The 14,232-nt window shown below is 39.9% G+C and overlaps 1 protein-coding gene across 2 annotated transcripts in view; it reads left to right on the top strand.

Annotated features, from left to right (window-relative positions):
- Positions 1-9,969, top strand: part of nova2 (NOVA alternative splicing regulator 2) — a 56,256-nt gene extending 46,287 nt beyond the window's left edge. For both annotated transcript variants that reach the window (XM_067450532.1, XM_067450533.1), the window contains one exon: positions 869-9,969. In XM_067450532.1, the coding sequence (XP_067306633.1) occupies positions 869-1,891 (1,023 nt within the window). In that variant the 3' untranslated portion in view covers positions 1,892-9,969. The remainder of the gene's footprint in view (positions 1-868) is intronic.
- Positions 9,970-14,232: the final 4,263 nt, after the last annotated feature.

Raw genomic sequence — 14,232 nt, 5'->3', positions numbered from 1 at the left:
ATTTTAGCTTTATTTCAATTAGCCAATACCAACACTTTTTTTTCTTCACAGATTTGTAGCATTTTATAATATTTTGCAGTCAGTCGATGTGATAAAAATGGGAAAAAAACGAATAGTTAAAAATAAAATAAAATCAAGCTTGGGCTCATTGTCTAAAATGTTTTTTAAAAAACTCTTTTAAGGTAAATTATGTTATTTTTACTGCCAATATAGGAACAAACTAAGATGTTTTTTGGGGCAAGAAATCCCAGATCATTGTAATGAACACTTGTCATTTGTGCTTTTTGCAACATTTTAACAAGATCAGTATGTTCTGTGTAAAGCTTTGGTAAAAAGTACCAGGGTGAGTCACTGCTTGATCAGAGGAGCAAGCTTTTCTAAGTTAGGGAAGTAACCATGGTATCCACTGTTTACACTTTTCTCCCCTCTATTAGAGAATAAATCGTTTTTTGTAGACATTATCAAAAAAAAAAAAAAAAAACATACTCACGGAGAACACTATGCTGCTGTTGCATTAAATTACAAGGTTAAGCTCTTCTGTCAGATGTAACTTGATTTATGCTTTATTGATACAGCAATTGATGAAATGCCACCTTGAAGCAAAGTAATTACTGTAAAGTCTAAAAGTCAGGCTTTGGTTTAATCACATACAGACGCAGCTGCCACAAAAGTAGTTGTTTGTGTTCAAAGACATTGGTTCGGCTGCAGCTAATGGGCTCCCAGTGGATTAAAAAAAGAAAAAGAAAACACACTTTCTACTTTTAAATCCCAAAACTGAGAAATGGCGCTTCATAGACTATCATACATGCTCTAGTTTGACTAGAGTGACTAATTAACTGACTCCAGCCTCTCTGCTTGTTTCCTTCAGGCCAAGCTGATAGTGCCCAACAGTACGGCAGGGCTGATCATCGGCAAGGGCGGGGCCACCGTGAAGGCCGTCATGGAGCAGTCCGGTGCCTGGGTCCAGCTCTCACAGAAACCCGAAGGTATCAACCTGCAGGAACGCGTCGTCACCATCAGCGGGGAGCCCGAGCAGAACCGCAAGGCCGTCGAGATCATCGTCCAGAAGATCCAGGAGGACCCACAGAGCAGCAGCTGTCTGAACATCAGCTACTCCAACATCTCCGGCCCCGTGGCCAACTCCAACCCCACTGGTTCTCCGTACGCCAACTCTGCAGAGGTGATGCCAGCTGCTGCTGCGGCAGCGGCGGCCACAGCCTCCAGTCTCTTGGGGCAGGCCAGTCTGGCTGGAGTGGGCGCTTTCCCCACCACCATGTCCAGCTTCTCAGGGAATGACCTGCTGGCTATCACATCCGCACTAAACACGTTAGCCAGCTACGGATACAATACCAACTCCCTGGGTCTAGGGCTCAACCCTGCAGCCGCCTCAGGAGTCCTCGCCGCTGTGGCTGCAAGCGCTAACCCTGCTGCGGCCGCGGCCGCCAACCTGCTAGCCTCCTATGCCAATGACGCATCCACCAGCGCCGGCCACCCGGCGACCAGCCTGGGAGGTTTCACGCTAGGCTCGCTCGCCGCCGCCACTGGAGCCACCAACGGCTACCTGAGTGCTGCTTCCCCGCTGGTTGCGAGCTCCCTACTGGCCACTGAGAAGCTGACAGAGGGGGCCAAAGATGTAGTGGAGATTGCAGTGCCGGAGAACTTGGTGGGCGCCATTTTGGGGAAGGGAGGCAAAACGCTTGTGGAGTACCAAGAACTGACGGGAGCCCGCATTCAGATCTCAAAAAAGGGAGAGTTTGTTCCTGGCACCAGAAACCGTAAAGTTACCATTACCGGATCGCCAGCCGCTACACAGGCAGCCCAATATCTTATCAGCCAGCGAATCACATACGAGCAGGGTGTGAGGGCCACCAATCCGCAGAAGGTGGGCTAAAAACAGGGAGTATGAAAAAAGGAGAGAGAAAGAGTGGGGGATGGGGAAGATACAGAGAAAGATGGAGGGCGCGAATAACGACGAAAAACAGCCACATTATTTGTGGGAAAAATCTCAGTATTAAAAAAAGAGGGAAAAAATTCCTCTCAAAGTGGAAAATTTGAAAAAGAAAAAATGTGTAAAATGTAAATATGGGTTTATTTCTTAAGTTTGAATCTTTTTGGAATTTTTATTGGTTGATTTTGTTTTGTTTTTGTTTTTGTTTTTTTGTGCATTTTTCTGGACAGCAGTGAATGGCATTTCAACCTGGCATGCTGCCGCGCTGCAGTTCCCAGCAGGTGGGCAAGGTGGTCGGATGGGGGACAATGGGGTGGAGCAATCCCAGGAATCGGCCCTTTCCCCACCCCCATCCACTCCTAGCTGACAGATTTTTGTTCTTTATTTTTAGTCTTTAGTTTAACTCCCGCCCTTTCGCCCATGCCTCCTCTTTAAGAGGGTCTGAGACTGATTATAAATCCCCCCCCCAGTCTGTGACATCCCATACCCCACCCCAGCCCCCCTCGCCCCAGCCCTCACAATCCCTTTTTGGCCTGACCCTGCCCCGTGCTGGGCAGAATAGGGCAGGGGATGCGAGGCTGCAGCAGGGTCTCAGCGTCTCTAGACATTGACCTGGGGTTCCAGTTCGACCAGGTGTATTGCCACTACAGATGTTGTTAGCATAAGGGAAGCTTGTAGATCATGTTGCGGACATAGGCCAGGACGCCAGAATGCACCTGAATCTTTCGTACCAGAGCTCCTAGAGTTTGTGGCATTTCTATATGGGATTCGAGGTCTGGTGTTTATACAAATACTATTATCATTATTATTATTATTATTATTATTATTATTATTACTACTACTATTATTATGATTACAAATTATCATCACCATCAACGTTATTTATTAATATGATTTCACCCATAAGAACTGAGGTATTTCCTTTTTTTGTTTTTCTTAATCTGTGAATTCAGGTTGACATGAATGTAAAGACAATATTTTGGATTTAGTTTTTTATTTAAGTAGATTGAATCGTGTGTCCATGTAATATATGTCTTATTTAACGTCCAGTGATAACTGCACCGTCGGCACCAACAGAGAGAATAGGGGCAGATGTACTGTACAGTGAAATTAATACAGAAAAACACACATACCCTCAGCAGACTATGACCCGATTTAAATGCTGAAAATACAACTAAACATACGCAGACTTGAAATCACAGTGGGACTAGACAATTAATTCACATATCTACTGAATGAGAATGTAGGTCTTTGCACAAGTCCAAGGGAGTGTATAAGAATACGACTTTTTATGGAAGCCGATCTCTTTCTGTAACGTCCCAAAGCATATCCCCGTCTTTACTCTATGCTGCCCTTCTGCAGTGCAAGACATTGTGCACTTTGAGCCGCTGCAGTTGAATATCTGCGCAAATGTGCTGGAAAATTTGCGTAGATATTCCCCATCAAATCAGAAACTGGCCCTCAGAGCTCTGAGGCGTTTCATGAACACATACTACTGAACGACTACGAACAAATTCTGATCAGCACAGGCTGCTTAGTAGCATGGTCTGCTCTATTGTGGCTAAAATGATAGCCACAGCATTTTTTTATTAGACGTCCTGAGTCACCAGTTCCAAATTGGTTCTGGTTGCATTATACTGAACAGGCTGCCTATGTGAAGATCTTCCTGTGCAGGTCAGAACTACCCATGTGCGCCGTATGTGCTGCTAATAAGGTCCTATTTTCCTTTTGTTTTGAATCTGAGTACACTGAATTTCGTCTTAATGCACTGTGAAGTGTGGAGGCCATGATGGAAGGCCAAAAAAAGTCAGGGTTTCTATATCGTTATCGTGTTGATGCATCACCATGATGGAATGTACTCATGTGGAACGTCTCATATTTTTAACAGCCTCCATGGAGTCAAAGTTTCGCTTACCGTACGCTCTTAAAAATAAAGGTTCGAAAAGGTTTTTTTTGCTGCAGCGATGCCATAGAAGAACCATTTTTGGTTCCTCAAAGAACCTTTCATTGAGCAGTTCTAAACAGAACCATTTTTTTCCTTAGTGTAAAGAATATTTTAATAATCTAACAAAACTTTTTCCACTGCAAAGAACCTTTTGTACAATAATGGAAATGTTCCATGGAAGTTAAAGGTTCTTTATGGAACCATCGATGCCAGTAAAGGACCTTTATTTTTAAGAGTGTAGGGCGGAAAGGAAGCCTGGATGGTTTGTTAGGTTGAGGTCAGACTCTTCTGAGCAGTTTTTTGGCATCATGTTGTAGTGTCCAACCTTATCTTTCCAATTGTGCACTAACTAACCGCCAGCCAACCGTGTATATTTATCGTGAAGGGGTAGAGGATGGTATATTTTGTGTTTAAACTATGTGTCCTCCAAATCTATTCTGTGTCTAAATGACTGCTATAACAACATATCTATTCTTTACCGGCTGGAATGAGCTTAAAAATACCAAACTGATCCTCATTAACCACAAAACAGAGAGCATTTCCCAAAGAAGAATTAGACCAACGGAGAAAGACAGAACTGTGCTCTCTCTCCCTAACTAAAGTTATGATTCTTTCCTCTCCTTTGCTATTGGAGCACCAGGGAGAGTAAATCTGAACCGATTGGTAAGGAGGCTTCTTTATTCTCATCTAAAAACCATCACCTCCCCTCACCTCTTCTCAACCCCCTTTTTACCTTTGTGCACCCCCATTCTGACACATCAACCCAGAGACCCTCTTTTCTCTCACATCTCTCCATGGGTGGCGATGTCTGGTGTAACAGTGCATGTCTGCTTGCCCTTTCACGAAACTGACAAAGCGAAAGGGACGACGCGCCTACAGAGTAGAACTAGAAGCTTGCCGTAGATCACGTTCGAGCACATCACACCTTCAAAAAGGGACTTACTATGAGCCATCAATGTGTTTGTATGGTGTGCGTGTGTGTGTGTATATGCGTGTAAAGGTAATGCGATTGGTTAGATATGAGTTTGTCAAGCAGTTGTGCCCTAGGTGAGGAGGTCTAACAAACGTTTGAAACAGCAATGACTCCAAGTACTCGGAAAGATAGCTGCACGTTTTCGAGGTGCAATGAGGGTTTCTTTTCAAATGAAGGGACACAGTAGTTCAGACTTGAAGATCGAGACGAGGAAGCGATGGCAATCGAGCGCCTCCGCATTTTAGAGTGCATCTGTGCATTCGGTTTTACCCATGATGCAGTACTTCATCAGACACTTCAGAGCTTGAACGAGTGGAAACAGTCTTGGTAGATCCCCCGGATAATTTTTATGTTAAGAAACGTTACATGACCGTTCAATTTGATTAAGAAGACACAAAAAGAAAGATATTACTGTGACAATTCAATGTGAAAACTATAAAAAGGTGCCAACATAGTGTCAAAGAGCAGCTTTCTGTTTTGTTGTTTTTGTATTCAGTACTTAAAGTACATATGGGGGTTTCTGTTTTGTTTCGTTTTTTTAGTAACTGGGAAAATAGATCAAATGTGATGAGTACTGAAAGCAATATACGTAGTAGCATGTCGTCATGTCTTGTCCTTTTATTCTGTCTGTGTAGGAGCTTTGGATTTACCTAGATGTTGAGTAGATTTGCATATACTATTTTTTAAGTTGTGAAGATGCTGCTATTGAATAAGTGATGTACTAAAATTTAAGATTAAAACATATCTGGTCAGTCATTTAGCAGGATGTGGTAGTTGTAAGAGGTGTAACTAAATGCTACATTGATAATGAATAATTGCTATATCAATGGATTAAATAAACCTGTGCCAAAATAGATCTTTACAGATTTAAATGTGATTTAAACACTATTAGTTAAGAGCAGACATACTTTTGTAATTTAAAAAAAGAAAAAAAATGTGAAAAGTGCCAAACAAGCCACAGTTAAGATACAACTAGTGGAGGTAAAGTGACTAGAGAAGCAAAAAATAGACATTAGCACTATAAGGTTGTGAGTTTTCTGCCCCCTTAAACTAACTAGTCCTTGTTAAAAAAAGAAGAAGGGATGGATTCATCTCGCGGGCCAAACAAAAGCAGGGTGCCATGTGGCCATTTACACACATCCCCGGGGCTAGAAGACTGCCGAGTTAGCTTAGCATGGTTAAAGTTTTATAAGTTATCAGCATTCTTATGTCAGCCTTTTATAGTTCTGAAAATGTATTTTGTGAAGATAGATGTTATCTTTTTTGCACGTTGATATTTGCATGATACCAAGTGAAGCGTGGATTTAAAAAAAAAAAAGTGAAGACAAAAAATATACAAAAAAAACAAAACAATTAGGCAATGTGCATTCATTTTGAGAACAAATCTTTGCATGGCAACAACAGTTCGAGCTATTAAATTAGCTTTTTCCACATTTTTAACTTGTTCTTTTTTTAGTTTTGCTAAGACCAAGCTGGAGTTTTGTTGTCCTGTGTAAACTAGGCCACAGAAACCAAAATCATTCATAGCCATGGTCATATTCAGCGTCATAATAAGAGCACTCATTTTGTACAGACTTATCAATGTTTTGTGATAATTTCTAAGAAAAACAATGAGAAAAGTTGGAAACGGAGGGTTAATTTAGCGACATTAACATTCAAACATGGCCGTGAATGTATTCACCACTACATAAGTTTGCATATCACTCTTTCGATCATGATTTTAGGGTTTGTGTTTGCTGTGTCAGTACTAACAACATCATTAGGCTTCTGTTCTTTAGCTTGTTCTGCCATCACTGCACATAAAGCTTGACCCATTATCACGAGAATATGCACTTTATTATTCTCTTTCGCTTCACGCCACCCCAGAGAAGTACAGCCCTGTTTCCGAATGAGAACAAATGCAATGACACCGCTAAACTGCTTGAATCCTTTACCTCAGATCTACACGAATAAAGGAAAAGGACGGGACTTTCCAATGACGTCACAATGCAATGATGCGGCACTACTGTTTGCATGAGAAAGGATCGGCCAGATATTCGAAGCTGACCAAAAACGGCAGAATAGTTTTTACAGAAATTGGAAATGTTATTTTGACAGTGTTTTTTTATGATTAATATTAATGATAATAAGTGCCAAAAAAGGGCATGTCTGATATCATGAATATTTTTTTTCCCACTCTTTCTCTCTTTAACATCAAAATTGCACTGTGCTTAGTCATGGTTGCTTTTGAAGCTACGTTCCTGTGCGCAGTTGTGTTTTTGTGCATGCGTTTAGCAGTTTCGCGCCCACGTTTCTCTCCCAGGTCACTGGGTTTTGTCACACGCGTTTGTCAAGTCGAGATGAATGCAAACTTATGGTTTAGTTGATGTCGAGAAGGTCATTGCTTTTATGTGGGCTCATGGCTAGAGCTTGTAGCTCTTCCCAAACCCCACATGCGCGCACCCCCCCTCCCCCCAAGTCAAACCCCCATTCCCCCCCAACCCCCCGGCCTCCCCCAACCCCACGCCATCAGAAGACGACAGCCCGGGGTCACTTTTGAGCTCGTACCCATTGAAGCACCAGCAATGTTAGAATACATTTGTCATATCACTGTTCTGTTCTCTTTTTTATTTTCCTGTTTTTATTTGTACGACACTCTCTAACCTAGACCAAGTATAACAAAAATGTCATTCATATGTATCCTGTTTACTCTCCCTTTTTCTCCCTTTTGCACTTTCACTGCTCCCCTTTTTTCCAACCACTCCCCACTCTTCTGCCGACCTCCCCCTCACACCCTCCCAGACTTTCTCCTGAGTGCCAAACAAAAACAGTACCATTCCAAACTTTTTGAGTTCTCTTGTATGTTGGACATCCATTGGACGCACCCATGAAGCCAGCATGTTTCTCCATAACATGATGTCAGTCATGACGCCTCAACATTACCCAAAAAGCGAGCAGTAAAAGCAAGACCTGGATTAACACGGTAAAAACAAAGCTGGCTACCTCTCATAAACTGCTTTTCCTAATTCTCTGTCATCTCTTCAACCTCCAGGACATCACTGATTGTGTGCCATAATGTTGGGGGGCACTGTCACTCTCCTCACCCCCGAGTCTCTCCATTTGATTTTCTCAATGGAAAACATTAAGCGCAAGCAAAGAAAATAAATCCATTTTAATGGCAGGTTTCTTTTTGTTCCTTTAACATAAAAACATGCTCAAAAAAGCTGAGGAGTGTGTAAACGTCAGCCGTGCAGCCATCTTCTGTCTTCTGAACTTTGAACTTCTCACCCCTCATGAACTTTATTGACCTTCTTCCTCCCCTTCTATGTTCATCAAATGTTTGGACTTAAAATCTCCATTCCATCTCCAAACCTTTTTGAGACTGTGCAATTCTAGTTGAGATGATTGGATTTCTTTTTCTTCTTCTTTTTTTTTTAAAGTCATCATTGGGGACGAAAAAATTATAATAAAAAAGACACACATACAAACATCAGTAAGATCCAAACTGTTTCCTCCACGATTTCATTATTTTCTCTCATTGTAAATATCTGTCAGATTTGGTTGAACTGTAACCAGAAACGTGTTCATCGTAATGGGGCTGGCAGCATAAAATCGCTTTTGTGGAGTGCTCTTATGAGCCGGCGATATGAAGTTGAACTAAACTAAACTAAAGCAGCTCCTTTTTTTAATTACATTTTTTTAGAAGGATGTTTATAGAGCCACATACGCAGTACTGAGACTGAAATCCAGATCCGACCCTCCAAATAATGCATAATCGCCACTATCCGCGAAAGCAGACCAAGATTAGTTTGAACTGATGGTAGTTGCTAATCTCATTGTACATATCAGACGTGTCGAGTGTAAATTGTGATACGTGTTTGATTAGGTGTCTTGACCATTTGCAGCATCTGTTCACGAGATGAAAATGTTTCTCTGTGATGCCGAACGATCATTTTCATGCGTCTCAACCATGCTTGAGCTCCACATCTAATGTTTCTATGCTGCCAGCTTTGTTTTCTGATAACCCTTCATGAGCTTATTTATTTTCAAACTACTATACATTATTAATAAATGGCATCAAGAAACTAGACAAAAGGGAATGACTGGAAAGATGAATTACTGTTTTGTTTTTTAGTATTTTAGTGTTTTAACATCATTCATTAACTGACTTAAAAAAAAGTATTAAATATTTAATGTAACTGTAGCATTGTGTTTGTACAAAAAATAGTGAGTTGTGTTTCTTGACTTGTGGATTACCAGTGAAGTCAGCAATTTAGTGCTAATATCTATTAAGTCGTTCCTTTTCTTTTTCTCTTTTCTTTTTAATTTAAGGGTTATTATTTTCCGACAGCAACAGCAGTCATTATAAATGTTCATTTTACCATCACCTGTCTTCTGTTGTCTTATTCTTCACCTCCCACTACACTCAGTTTCATCAAATAACACATTGCAAGTTCGTGCCTGAAACCATGTGCTCGGTCTTGGGGGAGGGGCCATGCTGCGTGAGTGATGCGAGCGAGCGAATGAACGAATGAATGCAAATGCTTGCTAGAGGCTTGGCCGGGTGGGTGTTATGTCTGTCCACCTAAAGCTAAAACCTGTTAGGTTTCCATTTACCAATGGAACCTGCTGATGTTATAGCTGAATCCCATCATGTAAGCCTAGTTGATTTTGATCGTCCATAACTCCCCTTCCTCCGTTTGCCAACCACTTTCCACCACTACCTTTCCCCTCCCCCTTACGAGCCATTCCCTCGCCACGCACCTCCCACGCCATGTGATGTTCTCCATCGATAACATACTACTCGACCAGACCCACATTAACTCTGTTCTCATGCCTGCAAAGGAGGCGGTTGCCAGTCAACTCGCCCTCCATCATGATCCGCCACCATCCCTTACCGGCTGCCGGGGCCAGGCCCAAATTATTAAAATAATAATAATTTTTTAAAAATGAGAAGGAAAAAAAAAAAAAATTAAGAAAATACAGACAAGTGACTCTCAGGGTGTTTACATAATCTACCTTACTCTGTGATCTCACAGAACTGCAACCCAGCTCTCCCTCAAGCTTTATAAGGAGCCCAAAGACAATTTACCATTTATGATTGCTTATCAAGTCTTCTTCTTCTTCTTCAAAAAAAAAAAAACAATGATATGCACCCAATTAAAGGAGCAAGCAAAATGCTGTAATGTTTACAACCTTAACGAGACCAACGCTGTTGAAAGAATGTGTAGGAGTTCAAAGACAATTCTTTAATAATTACGTCCTTTTCGAAGTGACTTCATTTTAATTGATCATTTCTATGTGATATGAAGTTATGTGTTAATTGAGGCATTTTGGAAACATTGCATGTTCCTCTTTTTTTGCAATGACTTACATTTTTTTAAATGTCAGAATGGCTGGTACCGTGTAAAGTTAGAGCTACGTTTAGTTGCTAATAATAAACTACATTGATGTCAGTGTTCATCTCACATATCTTGGAGCAAGGTACTGGACTTTGGTCCGAAAAAAAAAAAAAAAAACGTGATTGCGTTACTGTATAGAATTTGTTCATATTTGTACATGGTGACAGTGAAATAAAGGATGTACTGCAAGTATCAGGGACACGTGGGTAGAGTTTGAAGGGCCACTTACAACAACGACTGTAAAGCTCGCAGTCATGAGGTAAGTTACATGAGAGGGAAAAGTATCAATTTTGTATTTTATATTTACAGATTTTTATGACATTGCACCTTTATTTAAATTTTAACATAGTATATGAAATACATGTCAGATGCTTTAATGGAACTGGCATCTACATGTTAAATAAAGCTAGTAAAAACACAAAACAGTGCATCAGTAAAATAAGCATGAAAAAATAATATTTTTCGTATGGGTGTCGAGTGTGACTGATATTCAAATGCAGCATGTGTGATGTAATCCAATGAAATTTGCCATTACATGCTCGGTAAAGCAAAGCCACCGGTCGTTTTGCTCATAATGCATGTGGTTTCAGGATGAAGTCACTTCAAGATGATCTCAAAAACATGATAACGTCTCTTGATCATCGTCATCCACCCACTTTTTCTGTGCACTAATTCATCCAACCTGCAAAAACCACCTTCACCTTCCCAACATGTCTCCAAAGCCAACACCAGCTAAAAGCACCGTGGAAAATCCCAATATAGTCATCGGTCAGCGGGCTTGACCGGTCTTCATGTTGGCTTCCAGCACATTGATCTGTGGTGGAGACCCCAGGGAAATTAACATTCACCGCATGATTAAAACCTGTCTCACCAAACCAACCATAAACTAAAGAAGTATCTCCAGTGTTCAGACAAAACGGCTCAATGTAATTGTTATTTTTTAGTGATGGTCTTTTAAACACACCGTTCAATTCTAATAGGATTGTTTGCAAAAATTTGATGCAGGTTGAGGAATTTAAAAGTGTTTACAGGCAGCTTCTCGCTGTGTAAAATTATAATGTTTCTGACACCAGTCATCATGCATAAGTAGTGATTTCACAATATAGCCATGATCCGATGATATCTCTATCTGCATCCATAACTCGGCCCAAAGCTCGGAGCTCCTTCTTAAACATGGAAACTGTCATGATGAATAATTAGGTCTTTCAAGTGGAATCATCACTCCCTCTCTCTGTATCCACTGGGAATGGCGAGCTGGTGTAGCCGAAGCTCCATCATTTCAAATGTATCCAATCTCGCTAATTGTGCACCTTTACCAGCCTTAGGCCATGATTGATTTTCCCCGCTCCAGCTCGGTTCCTTTCCCTCACCTCAAACCCAACAGGCTTTTCCTCGTTTCAGCCCAGCTGTTCCAGAAAGCAAGCCTAATTGTTTCTGCCCCCCTTCTTTCCTCGGAGGGAGAGAGAGAGCAAGAAGCAGACAAGAAATTGCTCTCAGCGCTCATAAATCCCTAGAGTTGGAAAGCAGACCTGTGGAACATGTGCAAAGATCTCCAGTCCTTAGTCCAGCACTTTTCAAGGGAGAAAACGTATTACTCTGTCCTGAGATCACTCCGGTCTCTCTCAGCTATTTTTATTAAGATGGACTACTGTCTTTGCATTTACTTTGAATACTGTATGTGCATTATTTTGTTGAATGATATCCGGCGCAAATTTTAAAATTGGGTTTGAGTGACCCCATAAAAAGAATTTGCGTTTAAAGGGATCGTTCAACCAAGAATTAAAATGCTGTCATAACTCACCCTCAAGTTGTTCCAAACCTGTATGAGTTTCTTTGCTCTGCTGAACACAAAAGAAGATATTTGGAAGAATGTTTGTAACCAACCAGAGAGAAGTTTTACTACTATAGTAGGAGAAAAAATACTATGGTAGTGAATGATTGTTCTCTCTGCTTAAAATATCTTCTTTTGTGTTCAGCAGAACAAATAAATCCATACAGGTTTGGAACAACTTGAGGGTAACTAAATTATTGAATTGAATGGATGAATTTTCATTTTTGGGTGAACTATCCCTTTAAAATGCTTAAAATGAATGAATTTCTACACAAGTGATTGAATTGAATATATTATAATTATATATAATTATATATATTTTTATAATTATATATATATTAGAGTAATGTGCAATACTTTAAGATATTAAAATGTAATTTATCCCTGTGATGGCAAAGCTGATTGTTCAGCATCATTACTCCGGTCTTCAGTTTCACACGATCCTTCAGAAATCATAATATGCTGATTTACTGCTCAAGAAACATTTCTGATTATGATGAATTTTGGGGGAAAAATTCAGGGTTCTTTGATAAATAGAAAGTTAAAAAGAACAACATTTATAATAGAAAGCTTATATATAAAACAGTAAGCTTTTGTAACATTATTAATGTCTTTACTGTCACTTTTGTGATACTATGCATCCTTGCTGAATAAAAGTATCAATTACTTTCCAAAAAAAAACAAAAAAACAACAACTATTGAACAGTAGTGTACGTTACAAAAGTACACTCTTTCTATTTCGGATAAATGCAGTTCTTCTGAACTTTCTATTCATCACAGATACCTGGAAAACCTTTTTTACACAACTGCTTTCAACATTAAGAATAATCAGTAATGTTTATGGAGTAGCAAATCAGCATATTAGAATGATTTCTGAAGGATCATGTGATACTGAAGACTAATGATGCTGAAAATTATAATAGTTTTTTCTTTAATAATGTTTAGATTTAACTGGGCTAAAATGTGTGGGGCCACTGTACATTGTTTATAGATTTGTATGACATCAAAATTACTGAAGTACCCCATTTCTACAGACGCAATATTCTAAAATGCAATTATGTGCAGAAAAAAGAAAGTGGCAGACTGCTAAAATGGCAGAACATCTGTCACTACAAATGTGTAAGAGTAAATCATTTTGATTTGCAATCTGAGCAAACAGCTTGCTGGCTGCACACAGGCCTCAGGAATGCATGAGCCGTAGATCTACACAAACAGAGCCGTCCCTCTTGTTTCCTGACTTCACAACAGGTTTCTGTCTGTGCGGTGGTGCTGAAGTGAACAGCATGAATTCAGCAGGAAAGCTGTACTTTTTATAGGGCTGACTCCATAAAAACAACTAGGATACAGAATCAGTCAGTGTGACGCAGTCTAATCAATTTAAAGCTAGTGCGTCTCGGATACATGAAGGCTTGTGCTGATACAGAGAGTAGCTGTCATGTCAAAGCGAGGTCTGGCCCACAGGAAGAGTGTAAATCGAAAGTCAGCAATCCGAGTCACAGCAGAAAATCCCTTTGTCCTTGTTTTCCCCCATGTTTGAAAATGTATCAACTGAATATACAATATAAATTCCTTTTTGTATGGTCAGTAACTAATGCTAGTCTTCAATGTACAAATCTGACCTTAAATACTGTTCCTAAGACAAAACCAAATCAGACTAACTGTGGTCCAGAAGAATAATGTCCTTTTATCAGCAATAATGTTCAAAACTTTATAAGCTACCTTTTTATGGCTTTGATATATTTGTTTGAATGTTGCAACATGTATTTTGACAAAATAGTACAAAAGTGACAAAAACAATTGATTAATCCAATTAATGTACATTTCTAACACATTTTTCTCAGCTACTTGTTTGTGTTTTAAGAAGTGCAATTTTAAAAAGCAGACTGTACTACGCTGTAGCAAGAAAATGCTTTCTTATCTTACTGTGAAAAAAATGGCAGGCTTCCAAGAAGACATCATCATTGGTATTCAATTTTATATATATATACTATATATAACTTAATTCTGATTTCATTCTGCTCCCCCTTTTTCTTTATTTAAAGAGTATAACATTTCCTTATGCGGGAATGCCAGCGTTTGTTTTTGACAGACCAAAATATCCATCCAGTTTCATTTCACTCAATTTAAACTGGTTTCACAGAAACACTGAAAATG

Source organism: Pseudorasbora parva, chromosome 8 (assembly GCF_024679245.1).
Source record: "Pseudorasbora parva isolate DD20220531a chromosome 8, ASM2467924v1, whole genome shotgun sequence".
NCBI lineage: Eukaryota > Metazoa > Chordata > Actinopteri > Cypriniformes > Gobionidae > Pseudorasbora > Pseudorasbora parva.
Note: the sequence above shows the minus strand (reverse complement) of the source record. Positions and strands in the feature narration are given on the sequence as shown.